Raw genomic sequence first — 23,295 nt, forward strand, 5'->3', positions numbered from 1 at the left:
TAAAATTGCATGAAGAAGAAATGTTCTTAAAACCACACAGCATGTCTCTGTAGGAAATGTTAGAGGATTTTGGCATTCATTGTTGAATTCTGTGCACACGTTTATTTTATTTTACTTTATTTTTAATTTGCATGTCAAGAAAGTGGTTCCCTTTTTTTCCCCTCTTGTTATTTCATTTTATTCTCTGTGAAGACACTGTAAATTTATTTTGATCTCATTTTCTTTTTTGTTAGATTTATTTTCTTCTGTAGTGACATTTAGCAAGGTATTTTTAGTATCCTTCTTTGAATTCTTTAGGGGTTACAGCTAACTGGTGACAGTAAAAAAAGAAAAAGAAAAAAGAAAAACCTTGTTCACATTTATTGCTTACTTATTGCACATCTTAGTACTCTTATAATTTCTCTAATTTGCATGTTACAGAACTGAAGCCAGGACAAGAAGTAGAAATTAAAGCGAGAGAACGTTGCAAAGTGGTCGTGGATTGAAATATTAATCTGCATGTTGTTTTCCCTTCTCCCTCCTGCATGCAGGGATTTGGTTTCGTAACTTTCGAAAATAGTGCCGATGCGGACAGGGCGAGGGAGAAATTACACGGCACCGTGGTTGAGGGCCGTAAAATCGAGGTGCATGTTCAAAATATTTTCCTTTTCATCTTTTTTATAAATGTCTGCTTCACGCTCATTCGCTGTTTCAGATGCATCACCGGTGTCTTGTATGTGACCCTATTCCCTTCTCATTGTTTATATATATATACACTTATATATAAAAAGGAAAACTGGCCTTACTTTTTTTTTTTTATTTTATTTTACTTTATGTTACTCTTATTACTGCTGAGAGGTGGATGGCAAAAGTGAGACACAAGAAAGGTTAATCTGAAAGGTGTTTTATTTATTTATTTATTTTCCATCTTTTGTAATCAACGGGTGCAGTAGGTTCCAAACAGTAGAGTCAGCATTGCAAAAACAAAACAAAATTCAGAGCAGTTTTTTTGTTTGTTTTGTTTTGTTTGTTTTGTTTTGTTTGTTTTTAATTTTTCTTTCCACTGCAGGGTTGACGAGGGATCCATAGTGGTTTGCAAATTAAACCAAATTATGAGACAAATAGCTTTTGAAAGAAAAAAGTGTTTTGTTTTTTGTTTTTTAAATGGGAGGTCTTTATTATTAAATTCCTCATTTTTTTTTAAGAAGCCACTTTGAATCATTTTATTCCTTTGATAACAAAGTGAATAGCTGAACAGGATTTCCTGTTCCATATGTGGTCCCTCGTCATCAAAAAAAGAAAAAAACCCATAATGCCAGTACTCAGTATCAGCTCTACCACGGGATCTCCCTCAACCCTGCCACAGGGTCGTATTTGTTAAAACTTAAAAAAAAAAAAAACCAGTTAAAAATGCTTTAGTCTTTGGAGTAAGATGTTGCATATTTTGCCTTTCATTTCCCCCCTTCGGCGATAACGCTTAGGCCCCTCACCAAACTCTCAGTAACCATGGTAACTGTATACAAACCCATGCTGGCGATGGTGGTGAATGGTAAGTGGTGAAGAGTCCATCTGCCGTTTCACGTATTTAGTTGATCTCTCTCTATACATATATATATACCACGTGGATTTTTTTGACTTGTCGTATTAAGTTTTCTTGATGCTCTATTTTTTTGGATATGGGTACGCCTGTAATTGAGTGTCCGTTCTAAGCTAGCCTGAGAGGCACTGAGTGGACTGAGATTTGAGCGGCGCACATCTTACTCAGATTGTTAACTCATACCGTGTTAAACAATGCACCCTCTCTTTCATCCTTTCGTTAGCTGTGACTTTAAAGCTTGAATGATTTTGTTAATTCTTGTGATGTAAAAGGCTCCTGTTCCAAGTGTTGAATGCTAGATGTTGCTTCTTCCGATGGTTCTCCCTTCTAAAGTGTTGCACACGGCTAAAACCTGTTTGTCCCTTTTTTTGACTTTTACGTTCCCTTGTACCTTGTCTCTTCCCTCTTCTTCTCCACTGCATGTTCCTTCATATGAACTTTATTTTATGTTAAAAAAAAATTTATCGTTTCTGTGTTCCCATGGAGTACACGCATGCTTTTTAAATCTTCAACTATGCAGTACCTTTTAATTTGCTTTTACTGTCTATTAAACGTTTAAATGATATGACATTGCTTTATTGAAATGATTTGTAAGTTTAAATGGTTATGAAGTAAATGTAATTATAAAAATGTATGATTTTTGTTATGCACCTACTGCCTTTTATAAATTAAAATGCATTTTTAGTTTTGTTTTTTTTTTTTAAATAAGTATTCACAGTCATAATGCATGCAACTAATTGTACTGTGGCCTGGCCCTGGGATATGTGCTCATTTGAGTTTTCTATGTACATAGGTAAATAATGCCACAGCACGTGTAATGACAAATAAAAAGACCGTCAACCCTTATACAAATGGTAAGTAGACACTGGCCTTGTGGAGGAGGCCTCTCCAGCTCTGACTCTGTTGTGTGGTTTAGCAGAGAATCCGTTTGAACAAGCTTCTCCGTGGCCACCAGGCCTTTCCTGCTGATCTGCTACAGTGAACCGCCTGAATACATAAAATAATTTTTTACGGCAAAGGCAAATTTCCACTTCAGGTTAAGTTTGCAATGCCCTTCTTCCAGTTTCTACAGAATAACTCCTATTTGGAGTTGAGATACAAAGATTATTTGGGAATTAGGTAGGTTGTTTAATTTGTTGTCCCTATTTTTTTTATGGTAAGCTGAAAAGGGGCCCTGGTGGCACAATGAATACTACGTGCTCTGATGCTAACTGAAAGGTTGGCGATTCAAATCCATCAATGGCTCTGTGGGAGAAAAGACCTGGCAATCTGTTCCCACATAGATGACAGCCTAAGAAACCCCATGGGGCAGTTCTACTCTGTCCTACAGGGCCGCTATGAGTCTGAATTGACTCAGACCACCCACCGACAGCAATGGTAAGTTGATCAGGAGGGAGGGAGGGGCAGTAGAGAAGTTTTGTTTGTCTCTTTCTTCCCACTTCCTTCTCCTTGATCATTAGCCCTGCTGGAAGTGGGACCACAGAATTTGGCTTTTGAAGTGATTTGGAGGGTGTCTGCCCATCCAGTTCTGCGGCAAGAGCAGAACATGGGGATGAGCTATTTGCTGCTCTCTCGGTCACGCACTGAAGGAGCCCTGGTGGCGCAGTGGTTAAAGCGCTTGGCTGATAACCAAACTGCCTGCAGTTCAAACCCACCAGCTACTCTGTGGGATAAAAATCTGGCAGTCTGCTTCGGTATATATTTACAGCCTTGGAAACCCTATGGGGCAGTTCTACTGTGTTCTACAGGGTTGCTGTGGGTCAGAATTGACTCCAGGACAACGGGTTGGTTGGTTGGTCTGTTAGGTCACACAGTGCTATTTTGGACCAGATGAGGGTGTTGCCATGTATTGCATACCGTTTCAGGACAATGCATTCCTGTCCTTACCAACTAAGACAAGGTCTCAGAACTTCTCCTAAAAACATTTGTCATATACATGTGGAGAGTCATTACAAATGTTCAAACATTTTAATTCTTTCAACCTTCTCAGAATGAATTCTCTTTAATATATATATTTAAAAAATCTTCTGAGATGTTTCTCACATACTGAATTACTTCATTTTGCTAAAAATTAGAAAAAAGTAAGTAAAAAGTATATAGATATATTTATTATATAAATAAAAATTATAGTCATAAAATCAAATGAAAATATATATGATGTACTTTATTATATATTAATTAAAGTATACAAATATTCTGCTTAGTGGAATCTTATATCCATTAAAATGAGCAAGATAAAGACTAAGGGGCCTCACAATGAATGAAAAATTGTAAAATAAAAAAAAATTATATGTGTATGTATAGTATGATTTCAATAATGTTAGGCATTACACCAAAATACTAATGGTTGAATTGGGGTGTGTGACTAGATGTTTTTCTTTATTTTTTTGAAAATAATATCATTCCATTACTGTCATAGAAACCCTGGTGGCATAGTGGTTAAGAGCTATGACTGCTAACCAAAAAGTTGGCAATTTGAATCCACCAGGTGCTCCTTGGAAACCTTTTGGGGCAGTTCTACTCTGTCCTGTAGGGTCGCTATGAGTTGGAATCGCCTCAACGGCAACAAGTTTGGTTTGTTTTGGTTTCTTACTGTCATGAGATTAAAATGTATTGAATTTTTTGTTTTTAAAGTTGTATTTACACTGGAGATATGGAAGTACAGTCTTACTGAAAAAAAGAATAAAGACAGAAGGAAGCAAGATTAAAGATACGGCTAAAATATATTCTGAATAACACCACCCCCAACCTTGTTCCCTCAGAGGAAGTCACTATTATAGATTGTTGTGTATACTTTGATTTTGCATTTTATATTTATTTTATACTATGTGTGTAGTACAGTGCTATTATAGTATTCAAAGCATTGTGTATATGCTTTTTATATAAGTGATGTCATTGTATACATATCATTCATTTCTTGGCTTCTGTAAGTCAATATAGAGTTCTTTCCATGTTCATACTTACTGATCAAATGCATTATTTTAGTGGTTACGTGAGAATTCCATAAAATGGATATATGGGTTTATTCATACCTTTCCTACTGATTGATATTTAAATTATGTTTTTTTTTCCTGTTATAAACAATACTATCAGCATTTGATAGTTTTTGTTTTGTTTCATTTTTCTTTTTTCCTCTGCTAGTGGCTACCAATTTCATAAGTCATTTTGTTTTTTGTTCTTAAAAGGGTCACTGTTAAACAGAGATATGCCCCCCATATACTAGCGCTGTAAGTTGAAAGTCTAGAGGAATTATTTATTCTGCTGACCCTTTCCCCAGCCCCACAACCCAAGACATACCCTTAAATGACACAGACAATGTTCATATCTGACTTTGAATGCGCAATGCTGGAATGAAGCAAACCTCTGGTTTGCGAGTCGTGAAGCCTCCTGACTTAGGTAAAAATAATAACTGCAATTTGCCAGAGTTTTTTTTATTTTTTTTATTTTTTATATGTGAAGGCATCAACTTGACTACTGGGTATTTTCTTTAAAAACAAAGTAGCAGTAATGCATGCATGTGTGTGTATGTGTGCACGTGTGTTGCTTGTGTGTGTGTGTGTGTGTGTTCTGTGTGTGCATACTGCTCTTTGCCTGTCATCTATGAGCACTGAGGTATTTCTAGGAATATGTTTTCTTCTTATGTGTGTGTTTGTGTGTACGAGTTTGTGCATGTGCTCATGTGTGCTTGTGTGTAAATGTTTAGGTGCATATGCATGGTATCTGGGTGAGGAAATGAAGCCAGGAAAGCCAAATATTATTCCTTAAGCTAGGTGCATACATGTTTATTTTAAAGAAAGGGTTATTGATCAATGTCGTACCAAGGGACTAAAAACTAGACCTGCAGGATTTTTTGGCACGATCCAAAACCCATCAACTTTTTCCTTCGACTGCAATACAATATCATTAAGCAAAAATACACTGGGCCTTCTCAGGTCCTTACCAAGAGTGGTTATATTCATGGTCTCGGGGAACATCTAGCTCAATTGGCATTACATAGTTTGTAAAGAAAATGTTCTACATCCTACTTTGGTGACTAGTATCCAGGGTCTTAAAAGCTTGTGAGCAGCCATTTAAGATACTCCATTGATCCCACCCTGCCTGAAGCAAAGGAGAATGAGAAAACCTAAAGACACAGGGAAAGATTAGTCCAAAGGATTAATGGACCACAACTACCACAGCCTCCACCAGACTGAGTCCAGCACAACAAACGAGATGGTGCCTTGCTACCGCCACTGACTGTTGTGACAGGAATCACAACAGAGGGTCCCAGACAGAGCTGGAGAAAAATGTATAAGAAAATTCTAACTCATAAAAAAAGACCAGACTAACTGGACTGACAGAGACTGGAGAAACCCTGAGAGTATAGTCCCCAGACACCCTTTTAACTCAGTACTGAAGTCACTCCTGAGGTTTACCCTTCAGCCAAAGATTAAACAGGCCCATAAAATGAACAGTAATACATGTAGCTCAACCATGTATGCGAGACTAAACGGGCACAGCAGCCCAGGGGCAAGGACAAGAAGGCAGGAGGGGACAGAAAAGCTGGACAAATGGGAATGGGGAACCCAAGGTCAAGAAGGGGAGAATATTGACACATGTCAGGATTGGCAACCAATGTCACAAAACAGTATGTGTATTCATTGTTAAATAAGAAGCTAATTTGTTCTGTAAACCTTCATCTAAAGCACAATTAAAAAAAAAAAAAAAGCAACACAGACTCATTTATAAAAAAAAGTGGTTATATTAAGAGAGAATAAGTCAGGACAAATAAAGTCCTGTTGAAATGAAAAATTTAAGTGATGAGTAAGATTGACTCATTAACTGATTCATTCTTACAACCCAAGGAATTTATGCTTCATCAAAATTATTAATTACTTGAGTCATCTGATTCTGAGGTCATCTTCAAATGGCAAACTGTAACTGTCAGTGCCAGCATCACACACATGCATTCCTTCAGTCATATATTCCATAAAATTTTTAATAGCTTCAAAGGTTACTATGATGAGTAAGACTGGTGCCTGAATGCAATGGGATACCTGTCTAGGAGGCTCTGCTATAGGGGACCACTGTTTATAACGTCAGGAAGGAATCCCAGGATGCCTGGACTTGGTTATAAGAGAAGATAGTAGGATGAGATATAGGGGTCTGGGAACTTACTCATCAGGAAGCTTCAAACCAAACCAACCCATTACCTTCAAGTCTAGGCTGACTCATGGCAACCTCATGTGTCACAGAGTAGAGCTGAGCTCCAAAGGGTTTTCTTGCATGTAATCTTCTCAGAAGCAGACTGCCAGGCCTTTCTTCTGTGGTGCCACTGGGTTGGTTTGAACCGTCAATCTTTCAGTTAGCAGCCGAGCAGAAACCATTTGTGCCACCCAGAGACCTATCAGGAATCTACACAAAGAGAGAATTGGGCTATTTCTCCACTGCTGATTTTCCCCAAGCATATTTATTCTCACAGAAGAATTGGCGTTTACTGGGCTCATTAGATGTCAAATGTTTGCTTTGTGAAAAGAGCTGAGAGCTGGATTCTCAGTGATTTCCTGGGTGGTAGGGAAGCATGGGTGTTGTAGGACTAGGTCTTCTACTTTCTTAGAGATCTTGGGAAGGATAGACACTAAAGGAGAAGTTCTAAGACTGCAGAATGGATTGGACCTTGGTTTCAATACCAGCTCTGCCATTCACTGGCTGTTTGACTGCAGTCAAGTTGCTTAAACTCTCTACACAACAGCGTTCTCAAGTGGAGGAAAAAATAATTGCTGTCAGATCAGTTTCCATCCGTGGCAACCCCAAGTGTGTCAGAGTAGAACTGTACTCCATAGGGTCTTCGATAGCTGATTTTTCAGAAGTAGATCACCAGGCTTTCTTCTGAGACACCTCTGGGTGGACTCGAACCTCCAATGTTTTGGTCAGCACCCAAGTGTTTTAATCGTTTGCACCACCTAGGGACACCTCTCAAGTGGGAACCGTAGATCTAATAAAACCTCCTCCATAAGGTATTTGTGAAAATTATGAGAAATAACATACTCAACACGATGCCAAGTAAAGCACCCTAAAAAATTGACTATGATTAATGCTGTTCTTGCTGTTGGGCACTGTCAAGTTAATTTCAACTCAGGGCGACCCCATGTTACAGAAGAGAACTGCCCCATAGGGTTTTCTTGTCTGTAACCTTTACAGAAGCAGATCGCCAGCTCTTTCTCTTGCAGAGCCCCTGCGTGGGTTCAAACCGCCAACCTTTCAGTCGAGCGAGCTCTTAACCGTTGCGCCACCAGGGCTCCTTCCTGGTAGTGCAATGTTATTTAATTGGAAGTCTCTGGATGATGCAAATGGTTATGTTCTTGGCTGCTATACAAAAACTTAGAGTTTCAAGTCCACCCAGAGTTTCCTCGGGAGAAAGGCCTGGCAATCTGCTTCCAAAAAATCAGCTATTGAAAACCTTCTGGAGCACAGTTTTAACTCTGTCACACGTGGGATCGCCATGAGTTGGCATTGATGTGACAGCAACTGGTAACTAGTAGTTAGTTAATTACACCTCGATCTCAGTATTGAGTAGTCATATTGTTCCTTTTTATGCTGTAGACAGTAGGTTGAATTTCCTGATGCATGTACTGAAGTTCAAATATTCCAATGCTGAGAGGGGCCAGACAGATAAAATAAAGGAGCAAATAGAAAAGGTCTGAGAAACTCACATCCTTCTTGGACTACTTTTCATTTTCATGCTGGATAAGGAAAAATATTTCTTTACTAGGGGAAAAAACAGCACAAGGGTAACAGTGAAAGACTGCTGATATTGGGCTCCATGCAAGGCACACAATTAGGAACGGTGGTGACTGTGTCCAACTGGAGAGCACTTTTACACAGGGCAGCCCTTAGTCACCTTCAGCAACTCGGTGCCCTGGGGGACCCTTAATCTAAAGTTGCCAGTTCTACCAATGTTTTAAGAGATCCAGAAATCCTGAAATTTAAATGAATTCAAAATGTGGGCAACTGATACATGCTGGTAAAAAAAAAAAAAAATGGAGTGAATCAAATGAAACATGTCCATGGACAAGGGACAGCTTCTCTTTAGTTTGGGCAATGCTTCCCGCACCATTTCAGCTACCATTCCGTAATACAGAACATGTTTCTAAAAGCCATCCGTATGTGGATTTTGAGACCCCAGTAGTATCACAGTGCTTAAAGCCATTGACTGACTGCTAACCAAAACATAGGCTGTTAGAAACCACCAGCAGCTCTGAGGAAGAAAGATGTGGCGATCTGCTTCCATAGAGATTTATAGCCTTGGAAACCCTGTGGGGTAGCTATGAGTTGGAACTGACTTGACAGCAGTGGGATTTTGGGGTAGTGTCTTGAAGGGTACTTTCCAGAATGTGTTTCTTTGATATCTAACCCCACAAAGCCAAAAGGAGGCAAGTGCTCATTTTTTGGGTGCCCGCTGAGATCTGTCCTTTCAACGCCCAATACTGCAGTGGTTAACACTGAGGATCTTGGCCAGGGCTTTTCTAATGTTGGCCTTGTAGGTGACCTTTGATCAGCTAAACTTAGGGAGGAGAGTACTGCGTTGGGTGCAGGTGCAGAGGTCTCACTAAGCCCCTCCCGTGTCTGATGTAGAACAAGACTGCTCCACTGCCTTGTTGTACTCAGGCCCTGGGAGGCCGGGAGCGGTGGGCTTTCTCAGCTGTTCTCCTTTTGTTGTAAGCCTCATTGTTCGGTTTAATGTCCTTGATCAAAATCTCTGAATTCGTAAGGCCTGGGGACATAGGCAAACTGCTTGGGAAATTAAAACTGGGATCATTTTGTTGGTCTTCCTGACAGTGTGGAATCAAGCCTCCAGCTGGGTGGTCCCAGGGGTCTCTTCCAGGTACTAGAAGGAGTCACAGGGAATAGGAGTCCATTTGCATGTGATTTGCATTCATTTGCATAAGGCTGCTTGAGCTCTGTAAGTCTGAGCAGAGGTGATTTTCAAGGGCTGGATTCTTAGCACCTTCTCTTGAAGACGGTCACCCTGAACAGGAGGAGGGAGTCCTTCTTCATTAGATTTGTATCAGGAAAGAGGTCACTGGAGGTTGGAAGGAGGCAGCATTCTAGACAACGGGAAATGAGTCCATTAGAAAAAGCCCTATATTCCTTCAAGTAATGTTTACGGGTCACCAGCTATTTGCCCAATCAGTTTTGTCATTGTTGTTACCTGTTGGGCCCCAGCTCATGGTGACCCCGTGCACAACGAGATTGGGCCGTGGTGATCCACGGGCTTTTCCCTGGCTGATTTTCGGAAGTAGGTCACCAGGCCTTTCTTTCTAGCCCATCTTAGTCTGGAAGCTTTGCTGAAACCTGTTTGGCATCATAGTAACATGCAAGCCTCCAATGACAGATGGGTGGTGGCTGCGCATGAGATGTGTTGGCTGGGAATCGAACCCCCGTCTCCCAGATGAGAGGTGAGAATTCTACCACTGCCCCCAAAGCAGTTTTAGGCGCTGAGAATTCATGGCAGACAATGGTCCTTCTCATTTAACCATTTATTTTAATGACAAAGTATGGTTACAAAAACACTGAACAACAGGCAAAGAAAGAAGATCATTCCAGGTAGTGCTAACAGCTCTACAGAAAAATAAAACTGGGAAATGGATCAAAGAGTAACTTAAGAGGTGGGGGAAAATGACATCAAAGAGCATGCTCTGGGGAGATATTAGAGACTTGAATAACATCAAGTGACCTTTATGAAGAGCTGGGGAGAGTTCTCTAAACAGAAGTAGCAGTAGGCACAAAAGCCCTGGCTCTAGAATGAGCTTGGGTGATTTTGTAAAAAGGCCAGTGTCGTCGTAGCTTAGAGAGAAGGGGCAGACTGATAGGAAAGGAGAACAGGAGGAGGCAATGGTTAGATCATGTGGGCTTTGTAGGCCCAGGTAAGAGATTTGAGTTTATTCTAAGTTCAGAAGGAAGCTATTGAAAAAGAAATTCTGAGTAGCAGAATGACACATCTGAGTCACTTTTCAAAAATTGGTTTGGCAATTTTGTGTAGAATGGATAGAGGTAGGAAGGAGGAAGAAGGAGTGAGCAGAGATGCGAGATGATGAGGGTTCTTGCTGGGGGACTCATCCATGTTAGAGATAGTAGTATCTTAGCCAGACATGGTGGAAACGGAGAGGGAGGGACGTAGAAAGAGTGGTAACATCTTTTGGAAGATTAACCAATAGTATTTTCTAGTGGATTACACATGGGTATGAGGCTAAGCAAAGAATCAAGGAATTTTTGATCAAGAATTCTGCATTGAGTATCCCAGAATTTTGTATCCAGCCAAATGATCGTTGAGGATACCATCTGCAGAAGGATGAAGACTTGGTGGGGAGCACATTCCAGGTGTCCAGATAGAAGGTTGGGTTTTCTTTCCTATCTTACACTTCAGAAAGTCCCTTTGTTTTCCCTTCAGTGGGAGAGAGGCAGCCTTGCTTGGGAGAAAGGACCAATCATGGGCAGAAAGGTGATACCTACACTGGTGTTCCCATGACAACCTAAACATTCTCATTTCATTCTGCTGCTCACAAAGTCCCAGTTGGTTTCTTGTAGAGGAGACATTATCAGTTACCTCTCTCAATTCATATGTGCTGACATGAAATGCCACAGATCTCCCTAATGAGTCACGGTATCATTTAATTTCTAGTATTTTTTATGTTAAGTGAAGCTTTTCCATGAGTGATGCTGGTGTTGCTGTTAGGTGCCATCAAGTTGATTTTTAACTCATAGTGGCCCCATGTGACAGAATAGAACTGCCCCTATTGGCTTTCCTAGGCTGTAATCTTTACAGGAGCAGACCCCCAGGCCTTTTCTCCTGAAAAGCCGCTGAGTAAGTTTGAACCCTTGAGCATATAACCATTGCACCACGAGGACTCCTTGTCATGGGTAAACTTGGTAAACAGATTTCTTGGCTCAAGGAAACGATGAAGCCATGTGAGGAAAGCATTATGTTCTAGGTAGCCTTGGAAACCTTTCAGAAATCTGTTTCTTTGAGGAAATGAAAGGCCATTGGCTTATTATCTTTGAGAGCTCCATCAAAATTAATCAATAGGTCGATATTCAGTGAATGGTGTGGCCTAGCTTTATCTGTAAAGGGAGTTATTTAAGGGAGCTAATTGACTCGACGGCCATGAGTTTTAATAAAATGTATAAGGGGCCTCTGGTAGCGCAGTGGTTAAATGCTTGGCCGCTAACCGAACGGTTGGTGGTTTGAACCCACCCAGCAATTCTGAAGGAGAAACAGCTGGCGATCTTCTTCTGTAAAGATTACAGCCTTGGAAACCCTATGGGACAGTTCTAGTTTGTCACATGGGGTCGCTATAAACTGAAACTTGACTGGACAACACCAGACAGCAATAACAACAATAAGGAGGTATACAAGATACAAATCCTGATTTGAATAGTGAGAGAAAGACCCCCCCCACCACCACCACCAGTAGAGGGTTGGGATGTAAGCAGAGTGTAAGATGGGGAACCGAGGAGAAAGAAGAGGAGTAATAGTACCTTAATTATTCACTTAATGTGACTCCATACAGATTTCTGTCACAAGCTAGTTTTCTGTGAGAAGGACTAGAAAGACAGAGATAAAGATTAAGTATGTCCAGGTAACCCTGCAGCTTTATTTTCAACTGGTTTGCTCCATTTTCTCTTAGATCACAAGTGGTTGAAATGTGTGTATTAGTTACCACGTCTCTAGGAGTGGGGCATTTGCTTTTTTAGGAAGCACTGACATTTCAGTAGGTCAAATTGAAGTCATTTTCCCACATTCATAAAACTCATATTTTTAAATATCTGGAGTAATTTTTATTTTTATATCAGTATAAAATTTCAGGTAAAGACAAGATACGGTAAATATAAGAGAGGCATTTGTCAGTATAAAGTTTCAGGAGCCACTGAGGCAATAAAAAAAAAAAAAAAAAAACACTAGAAAACCCACTGAGTGGATTCTGACTCATAGCAACCCTACATGGCAGTGTGGAACTTCCCCATAAGGTTTCCAAAGCTGTAACCCTTGGAAGCAGACTGCCACATCTTTCTTCCATGGAGCAGCTGGTGGGTTTCAACTGCCAGTCTTTCAGTTAACAGCCAAGCACTGTAACCTCTGTGCCACCAGGGCTCCTCACTGGGGCAGTAGGTCTCAGAATTTCATGTGCTTAAGTTTAGATATAAGATATAGCCTGGAAGTTTCCTGTTAACAAACCCCTCAGATGATCCATGGATAACACTTTGAAAAATCTTATTCTAAGGTCGTCCTTGAAGCTGTAAACAAGTTAGCTTCTTCAAATTGGAACTGAAAGTTCTTAGAAACAATACATTCTTAGAAAGTTCTTATAAAGGTCTAGAACATTCTAAGAAATTTATAGGAAGTTCTTAGATAATTCAGTCCAGAGTCCAGTTTATTGAGATATTGAGCCTCTGCCTTCCTTCATGGATCAGTAGATTGTGGCCACTCCTCAGCTGTTCCTTAAATCAGACAGGCTATCACACCTCTTCCTTCTGAGAAGAGCTCAAGGAGTTCTTGTCAGAAATACCCTCTCTCACATTCAGGCTTTCATTGGCTCCTCTCAGGAGCAGTAATTAAAGCCTCTCTGGCCTTGACCCTCTACCCAGATAACAAGGTTTTCCACACCTGCCCTCCTGTGTCTTTCAGGAATTCTGTAATGGTTGCTTTCATAAAGACCTACCGACTGAAGCAGGGACTGACCGCAAAACTCTAAAATGTTTTTTCAGAGGTTTTCCCCTAAATAATGTCTGATGAATTTGTAATGTGGGTGGGCTCCCACTTTGCAAATATTCTTGCATGTTCTATTCTTGAGTATAAATGTCTAAAGGGCCAAGCTTTGTCTTACAGAAAATTTTCTACCCAGAAGGACTAGAAAGTGAGAGTCCTGTTCATCTTACGTACAGGTTATTTGAAAGTTACCTTGGATATCATGCCTTGATTAAGGATTTTTCCATTCCTGAAAGCACTGAAATGTGTTCCACACTAAACCTCCAGGGACAAAATGGTATTTCCTTTGGGATTCAGAAAGCACTTCCGCATTCTGTAGCATATTGGGGCCATAATTAGGGATGACGATAATTGTTGGAATGTTTTGCGGCAAAGATTTTTGTTTATGTGAGCTTTCAAATTTGTGTGAAGTCAATACAAAGGGACATGTGATGGGTTATCTAAAAATGATATTTGAAAGAAGACAAAAAATGGAAATTGTGGCTCTAGAAAACATTGATATATGGGAGAAAATTAATTACCACATTATTTTTGAAAGGTTCACCTGTAGCTGGACAGTAGTTTCCATTCCATGAACTTGTATTAGCAGAAAATCAAAGAGAGGCATGAATGACCAATCCATTTTCCCCATGTATAGTTGTAAAAAAAAAATTTTATACGTGCCCAAACTATGTACCCTCTAAATTTTAAAATGAGAAAATACGCAAGCCCATTTGATATGCAGTTAATTTGCAGTTATACAAGTTGTTGAATCAAATGTGATGATAATGTTTTTGTATATTTTTTTTTGAAGGCTGGAAATTGAATCCAGTTGTGGGTGCCGTCTACAGTCCCGAATTCTATGCAGGTAAAGAGTTTCTCTTTGCACGACATCTTCTTGGCCTTTTCTAAATGTGCTTTGCCTGCCAGTAGACAATCGGTTTCATAAAATAACAGAGTGAACCCTTATCCTAATGAGTTCTGAATGATTTATTTGGGCAAAACCAAGAGTGTTGAAAACCTGTTTAACAACAAAGGGAAATCATGTGAGTTACATTATGGGGCTGGCCAGCAGCCACTGCCCCTTATGATATTTCTCATTGATTTTGCCTTAAAAAAGCATTCCAACTTTGTTCAATGGCATATTGAACAAATGTAGAGCTGTCCTCTCCTTTTTATTTCAGTATGCCTGAATGTGTCTTTTAGCCATACATTTCCATCTGGGGTTAATTTTTTTTTTTTTTTTTTTGGGCAAATCACAGAGTTGACTTAATTATTCCAAAAGGTGTCAGTGAGTTGGAATTGCCAAAAGGAAGGCTATTTAGAAAACTGGAAAGAATTAAGTTGTCTTTCTTTCTTCATCAGCCAGTTTCCCTTGGCAATTCTGTCTCTCTCTGCTTTGCCCTCAGGGATGTGTGTCTCCTCTCACCACATCTCTTCCTGCCCACCAACTTCCCCTCAGTTGGGAAGTCTACCCATTTAGAAAACTTGGTCATCAAATTTTGGGAAAGACTAACTCAGAGGCAACAGTGGCTCATGGAGTTGCAGGGGCTGGAGAGTACAAAATCTGCAGGTCAAGCGACAGGCTGGAGAATTCTGATCTGCCAAGGACCAGTGATCAGGTGTCAAGAAGAGTGGAGAGTGGGGACTAGATGCTAAGAGCTCATATCTGATTTGCTCGGCTTGGTCTGTCCCTTCTTCCTGTTGTCTCTTGGCTCATTAACAGACTGCATTTATTTAAACCCTAGTGGTAGGTCTTCCACACAAATATCAAAAAGAACTCTTTTTTGACATGGCCCTTGCTTTTAAATAAGAAGAAATAAATGGCCAGTTGGTCTAGATCCATTCCCTTAGTGATGGCTTGATGATAAGTTTTCCTCTTTATCATCCTGGGATTTCTTACTTCTGTCATTTTTCTGATAGTAAGCATGAACCCCAGTGATGAGAAAGCCACATGGGAAACTAAGACAGCTGTTCTAGCACAATAAATAACTGAGTGAAAAAAATTAGAAGTTTGTGAAAGCCAGGTAGGTGTCTGAATGTTTACCCAATATGAGAGATAGGTTCTGGATTTTAGGCAGGCAATGTGTGCAGCTGTTCTTCTTGTGTATGCTTACCACAAGCCTAGGTTTAAGTCCAGCGATACCATGACTTGGGAGTAGCTGTGTTGACATTTATGGGGGAAGACAGACTTAGCTACAAGGGCTTTTCATTCTTAGATTGTAGAACCCAACTCCTGAGAGGGAACATGGCAGTTGGAAGCATGAACCTTGCCCCCAGGCAGCCCATGTTAGAATCCTGGCTCCCCTGCTTACCAGCTGTGTGACTTGTAGAAAGTTGCTTAACCTCTCTGTGTCTTCGTTCTTTCATCTGTTGAATGGGCAGGATAATAGTAACAAACTCATAAGTTGTATATTAGAATTAAATCAGCTAATAGAAGAAGAATGTTTGGTGCATAGCCAGTACCGTGTACATGTTTGGTAAGTAAAAATAAATGAATAAATGTTCCACCTCTCTGCTATGCAGGGGGAGGGGGAGAAATAACCAAGAGCTGATGCTGTTCAATTCTGAGTGAGCCATTAGACCACGATTCTTTCCTTAATTCATTAGAGGAAAAGTCCTTTACTTCCTGGCACGTATATTTAAAAGCAAAAACAAACCCATTGCTGTTGAGCCAATTGACTCATAGCGACCCTATAGGACACAGTAGAACTGTCCCATAGGGTTTCCAAGGCTGCAGTCTTTATGGAAGCAGACTGCCATATCTTTCTCCCATGGAGCAGCTGGTTGGTTTGAACTGAAGACCTTTCGGTTAGTATCTGAGTGCTTAACCACTGCGCCACCAGGGCTCTTTCATGTCTATTTGCGTGGAGTTAATTTCTGGAGTCAGGGGCTCTACAGTTTGTTCTGGAGTCACGTAGAATTGGGCAGGTGTTGCTGGGGTACAACCTTGCTCAAAGCTGCAAAGAAATTAAATTTCCCCAAGTGCACAGGAGAAAAGACAGGCAGCAGCTTCTGCGCATTTTCAGGGTCTGCCCTGTGAAATGGAGCAGCTGGAGTTAGGAGATAGCGGATTCTTTCCTCGTGTGCTTGAGTGTGCGTGCCCCGTGCATGTTTCCTCTGCAGAATGATGAGGTCATCACCAGGAAGAGAGAAGGAATGGAGGGCATAGATGTGTGAATTGTGACAGACAGGGAGAGTGCATTTTTCTGGTCCCATGTGACAAACTTGTTGGTCACCCTTGGTTCCATTAACTAAGAAAATACCAATCCCTCCTTTACTTGTATTTTCAAACCTACATGCATGTCGCTGGGTGTTTAAGAGGCCATTAAGATGGGGAAACTCTTCAGACTGACTTATTATACACACAAGAATAACTTGATCTGTAACTTTTAGAGAGTTAGATAAGCCATTGAAATTACCCCCAGGGGCCAGCCTCCAAAGTTACATCACTGTGCCACAGGGAGAGGGGAGTTATCGTGACAGTTGATATTTTCTGAATACTTTCTATGGGCCAGGGATTGTTCTAAGCATTTTACATAAATGAACATGTTTAATCCTCCCAGAAATTTCCCAAGCGAAGAAACTAAGGCACAAAGAGGTTGTATCACTGGCCTGGATTTCACAACTAGTAAGAAGGAGCCCTGGTGGATTAGTGGTTAAAGCACTTAGCTGCTAACCAAAAGGTTGGTGGTTTGAACCCACCAGACTCTTCTTGGGAGAAAGATGTGGGAGACTGTTTACCTAAAGATTACAGCCTTGGAAACCCTATGGGGCAGTTCTACTCTGTCCTGTAGGGTGGCTATGAGTCGGGATTGGCTCAGCAGCGATGGGTTTGGTCTTGGCTTTGAAAAAGCAGGCCAGGATTTGAAATCAGGCCACAGGTGTCCGGAAGCCTGTGTTCTTTACCACCAAGTAAGGTTACTTCCATATTTTTTATGAACATTAAAATAGTTCTTATTCACTGTACCCAGTGATAGCTGATCACGTTATTACTCTCTGCCCTGACCAGTCAAATTAAGAAGAGAAGTAAGATCAATCAGCCTGGGTTATTCCAACAACAGCCACTGCCCCCACCTTCAGTTGTGTTCTGGCTGTGGCAGGGGAATATTAAAGCAGCCCGGACAACCAAATCATTAGCTCTAGAAGCTGATCCAAGAAACTTAAGTCTAAGAAAATGGGGCTTGGGAAAGTAAGTACTCACTGAGAAATCTGAATATTTGTGTTTTCCTGCTGCCAGTGTCTGGGTTATCCTAAAAAAGGCAGATGCTTTCTCTTTCCACCTGCATGTGTGCTGCTAGGTAGTCAGAGTTCGTGGTGTTCAGAAATGTGAGGAAATGTTGCTGCAAATTCAGTGCCCCATGGTTCTGTGGAAATACTTGAAGACCCACAAGCAGTGAGGATATAGGTAACTTAGATACAAAGTTGCAGGCACCTGCATCTATGGGATGGATATATGCCAAGATGTAGATGTACAATGTATTCTTTTCCATACCCAGGTGTACTTATTAATGCCAGCCATTTAAACATCCATGACTAAGAATTTAGGGGGTATTCTGAATTCCCCTAGCTATCAAAAATAATCTGGATTTATCATGCAATGTTCAGTGTGCCTCAAAGCTGAAGTGAAACCTTTGACATTGATTTGCTCCAGCTATTTAGCAAGGCAGCCTTGTCTCAGCCAGAGATAGAAAGCTGGACTGATTAGTCATTTCTATATGTAAAACTTTGTGTTAATGACAAATATCATAACATTCCTGTAGCGTAATTATCGATTTTCTGAAGCTTATGCAGAATTAACAACCCAGCCTCCAATTGTCTCTCAGAATAGGGCGTGAAAAGTTCACATATTTTGTAAATTAAAATCAATATTTTCAATCTCTCCTAAAGGTAATTTTCCTAATTTAGTGGACTTTTCCCTAACATTTATTTTCTCTTTTAATTATAAAATGGCAGGTTATTGATTTTCGGATATAACCTCTTGATGCCCCGAGTGCATAACGCAGGGTGGGGGTGGGGAGAGGTGTTGCATCTCTTAATGAGGACCTTTAATTACTGGCTGAGCAGGAGTAATTTGCTTTGATAAATTATGACGTGCGCTTTCCCTCCCTCAGCATTTCAGGGGAAGCGTTTAGCCAGTCGTTAATGCAAGGTTTTTTATGCCCAGCGATTTTTCTGAACTCTTATCAAATCATACCTGTGGAACTCTTGTATTATTTTCCCAAGAATTTATTTTATTTTTCTTTTGTGAAAATATACACAGCAAAGGAGACATGATTTCAACAAATTCTACCTGTACAATTCAGTGACATTGTCTCCATTCTTCAGGCTGTGTAACCATTCTCGTTATCTTTTTCCAAATTATTCCACCACCATTATTATAAATCCACTGCCCCTGAAGCTTCTCATCTAACCTTTTGAGATGCTGCTGTCAGCTTGATCCCATACTGATGAGCCTTTGAGAGAGCATAATGCTCCAGGCAGATACCTGACTAATTAGGCTAAAGCGTTGTTTGGCTCAAGGCCGACTTCCAGGAAAAGTTTTAGTGCGTGGTTTAAGGTTTAGAGAGTATCTCGGGGCAATAGTTTTGTGTGTTCATTCAGCTTCAATGGCTCCAGAACATCCAGATTCCATTGAAAACTTGAAATTCTGTTCCATTTTCCCGTGTTTTTGATCAGGATTCTTCTCCCGTAGAACTCTTTTAAATGCTTGTCCAAAACCAGCTTCCAGAAACACATACACATAACTTGGCATAGCCCATGAATATATGTTCACCTTCTCCAAAGGCTGGTGGGAGTTTTCCTATAAAGCTAAACAGCACTGATTATTTATCCTAAGTCTAATCATCTTCAGATTTCTTGGGGTTTACTCACAAGACAAATGATTGGTAAATTGAAAAAGTCAAGGTAGGTCTCTGGGTAGTTCTCAAAGACTTTGGTCAGTGTCTATGTCTGTCCCATCTTAGAGCTTTAATACGATCAAGGGCACTGAAGAGAAGCAAAATGTCTTAAAATCACTGTTCCTAGTAGCACACCTCAAGTTATTCAGGGTAATTAGAAACGGACCCTCCAAGTCTTCCTGTTGAAGAGGCCTCAGAGGGCCTTCTTACCGCCTCCCATACACTGTGAGATGTTCCCTTGCTTTCTCATAAAAGGGGAAAAAAATGTGGCTGCTCTTTGAGATAATTACGATATCTAGGCAACAGAACGGTTGATTTAAAACACCTTTAATCTTCATAAATAAGTTAAAAAAAATAAAAATACATTACAGAGGTTATACAAATTTGTCAACACGGTCCTGACAAATGGCAAATCCCCCCGTTTCTCAATTGCCAGTAAAGATAGACGCCACAAGCCTCATCCACACTGTACATCATATCTGCCAACTCATTTCTGTGATTAAATATTCCATCAGTGGGGCTGTAAGGCGGCAAAGCTTAACAAGATTCCTAAAATGCACCACTTGAACACACATAACTCACTTCCATGGATGAAGAGCACCCCGCATGCAAAAGAAAATTGGAATTGAATTAAATTACTCCAGGAGACACGATGGATAGAAAAAGGAGAGGATCTTCTAATGCAATGCAAACCTAAGATACAGTTATGTCCTCAGGACAAGAAACAGACAATTAAAGTCCAAAGGAGACAGCCACAGAGTAAATCCACTCTAAAGCCTTGAGATGGTGATGAACAACAATCCTGATGACACTATTCCTATTATTTATTTATTTTGCTGAGAGGGGAGGAGATCCTGAATGGATACTGTTTCTTAAAATAAAAGTTTCTTGTTTCAAGAAAGAAAATGGCAAGTACTAAGGGAAGGGAACGTCTTACTGAAAAGTCACATTGAAAAGGTGGTCAGGTCTTGCAAGTAGCTCACCCTGGGATTATAGGAGGATCAAATAGGATAATGAGTGTGCAAGAACCTTTTTATTCTGTGAAGTACCATAAAAATATAAAAGATTATTGAAGTCACCTCATTTGATTATGTCCATGTTGGTAAGAACGGGGCCACTGACCACATGACTTGTCACCAGCCTAGGTGATTGGAAAGTGGATTGGGATCTCAATATAAAGTTTAAAAATGATGACACTGGATGTAACACTCTGTGATTGCTTACCTCGAAAGGGCAGCTGTATTTGACCTTGGATTACCCATACAAAGGTATTTGTTTTCTCTGGGTTTTGGCCACTATGAACTAAGATGCACCTCAGAATTGGATCAAAAGCAGGTAGATGTATCTGCTCCCCCCATTCTCACGTCACTGAGTCTGTCAGAGCTAAGAAAATGGCTTTCAGCCACACTTTTAGGTGAGCCACTTTCCAATTACATTCCTGCCATTTGGACGCAATAGCACCTGAAAAAAAAAAAAAAAGATTGTCCAAAAAACAGTGATGACTGTGCTCTCCTGACACGGGTTCATTTTATTTTATTCATGACAATCCTAGGCTTTGGACTGGGCATGAGATGATTTTGCCAGAACACCAGATACAAAGCATGTCCTGTTGGGGTGTCACCTTAGCGGCCTGAGCAAATCTGATGCGAACACATAAGGAAGCCTAGTGGCACAATGGTTAAGTGGTCAGCTGCTAACTGAAAGGTTGGCATTTTGAACCCACTCAGTGACTCTGCAGGAGAAAGACCTGGCTATCTGCTCCCATAAAGATTACAAAAACCAAAAAACATTGTCATCAAGTGGATTCCCATTTGTAGTGACCCTGTAGGACAGAGTAGAACTGCCCCATAGGGTTTTCTAGGCTATAATCATTGCAGAAGCAGACCACCACATTGTTTTCCCACAGAGCCACTGGGTGGGTTCAAACCTCAGACCTTTCGGTTATCAGCTGAGCACTTTCACCACTGTGCCACCAGGGCTCCTCTACAAAAATTACAGCCAAGAAAACCCTAGGGGCATTTCTACTCTGTCACAGGTGGTCGTTATGAGTTGGAATCGCCTCTCAGCATCTAACACCACTACCCCATACCTCCAAAGCAGCAGGTGTTCAGCTGCCACTCTTGGGTGGAACATTTTCCCCAGCTGTTCAGAGGACCAACCTAGACTAGACCCAAAGGATGGACTTTAAGGAACTGTTCCCTTGCACAGCGACCTCTGACTCTGCGGCGCTTGTATAATTTATACATTTGCCCGATTCAAAAGCAGTGCACTTCAGTGAACTGGAACAGCAGAGTCCAGATATAAGTCCCCGAGCACAGGATTTATGGCTGGAAATGTTTCACTTCAGAGGGTTTATCTTGTACATCTGTTTACCTTTGCCTCCCCTTTTGGTAGCAATTCACTTTGCCTCTCTCCTCTCCACCCTCCCATCTGTCTTATCAGATTTCATTCCATCTCTGCCCATATTTGGCCTTAATTTTTATCTCCATCCTTCTCTGTCCCACAGAGGGGATACAGAGTATCTTACTTATTTTTTATAATTTATTTCATTTTTTTGTGGTTGGAATATACACAGCAGAACATACACCAGTTCAATCATTTCTACGTGTACAATTCAGTGACATTGATTACATTCTTCCAAGTTGTGCAGCCATTCTTATCCTCCTTTTCAGAATTGTTCTCCGCCGTTAACGTACACTCACTGCCCCTTGAGGTTCCTATCTGATCCTTTAGAGTTGCTGTTGTCAATTTGATCCCATATAAATAACTCTTTAAAAAGCACAATACTCAAGGTGGATGTTCTTTACTAGTTAAACTAAACGATTGTTTGGTTTTAAGAAGATTTCAGGGGATATTTTTGGTTTAGGTTTAAAGATCATCTCAGGACAATAGTTTCCGGGGTTCATTTGGGATACAGCTTGTCTTTGACGGAGCCTGTGGAGGTTTTGTTGCTCAAATAGGATCAGAAATTGCTTATGTGCTAAAAACTGCATTTCCTAAATATGAGACTTCCCTTTCCAATGCACGAGGAGCCCATCTTTCAGTGAGAACTCCCCTAGGAGCAACGGGGACAGGATAGCCCTTCGGAGAGAAACCTCACCTTCAGGCTGTGGGAGAAGGACGAGGTTTGACTATCTGGGACTGGAGGCAAATCAGCACTTGGACACATCTTGTAGGGAAAGTTCTACCATCAACATAATCAGTTGCCATTGGGTCGCTTCCCACTCATGGCGACCCCATGTGTGTCAGGATAGAACTGCGCTCCATAGGGTTTTCACTGGCTGGTTTTTTGGAAGTGTATTGCCAGGATTTTCTTCCCAGGTGCCTCTGGATGGATTCAAACTGCCAACCTTTTGGTTAGCAGTAGAGTAGGTTCACCCTTTGGGACCAAGTTATTTTGTGCTTTGAATCCTTTGTTGATTGCTGTGTGTTTTCCTTCATGGGAGCATGTTGAATCATTCAATGTGTCTAAATTGTTGGTAGGTAGTATGGACTTCTTCTTTTTTTTTCTCTTGCCCCCTTCTTCCACAAGCTTACCCTAAGTGTTTCAGTGGGACAAACAAAGTACCACTAATTATACCCGCCGAGGCCCCATCAGGGTCTATTGGTCCATACAACTCAAAATTTCTATTTTTCCTACCAAAAATTTAGATGCCTTATACAATACCCAATAAAAACTGTAATTTATGGCACGTAACCATCTCTTCAGTTTCAAACAATCAAAAAGGCACCTGCCTTGCGGCAGCACACACTGTCAGTGGTGCAGCAGCTTCCCAATAAACCCCAGAGGCTGAAAAAGTTCAAGATCACTATATGTATTGCCAGATATGAGATAGTTAAGTGCACCACCCAGGGACGGTAGTGGTGTTGCACAGATGTACTTAATCATCCTACAATGATATACGACAACATGTGGGAAGCGTTGTCAACCAGGGAAGCTGCCCCGAATCTTGGCATCCAGGGATTTTGGTGGGGGTCAGTCACCTAGGCATGCAGGCCTGTGTGACTGACTTCAGCTACTCAGACTCCAGTCCCCCAGAGCACAAACAGGCATTGACCATAAATCACAGAGTTAGCACAAACTGTCTGGTCAA

At 40.9% G+C, this 23,295-nt stretch overlaps 1 protein-coding gene across 2 annotated transcripts in view; it reads left to right on the forward strand.

The window, feature by feature from the left end:
- Nucleotides 1–23,295, forward strand: part of RBFOX1 (RNA binding fox-1 homolog 1) — a 440,434-nt gene that overhangs the window by 307,523 nt on the left and 109,616 nt on the right. For both annotated transcript variants that reach the window (XM_049903714.1, XM_049903715.1), the window contains exons 5-7: nucleotides 531–623; nucleotides 2,370–2,430; nucleotides 14,116–14,169. In XM_049903714.1, the coding sequence (XP_049759671.1) occupies nucleotides 531–623; nucleotides 2,370–2,430; nucleotides 14,116–14,169 (208 nt within the window). The remainder of the gene's footprint in view (nucleotides 1–530; nucleotides 624–2,369; nucleotides 2,431–14,115; nucleotides 14,170–23,295) is intronic.

The sequence above is a fragment of the Elephas maximus genome, chromosome 12 (genome assembly GCF_024166365.1).
Source record: "Elephas maximus indicus isolate mEleMax1 chromosome 12, mEleMax1 primary haplotype, whole genome shotgun sequence".
Classification (NCBI taxonomy): Eukaryota; Metazoa; Chordata; class Mammalia; order Proboscidea; family Elephantidae; genus Elephas; species Elephas maximus.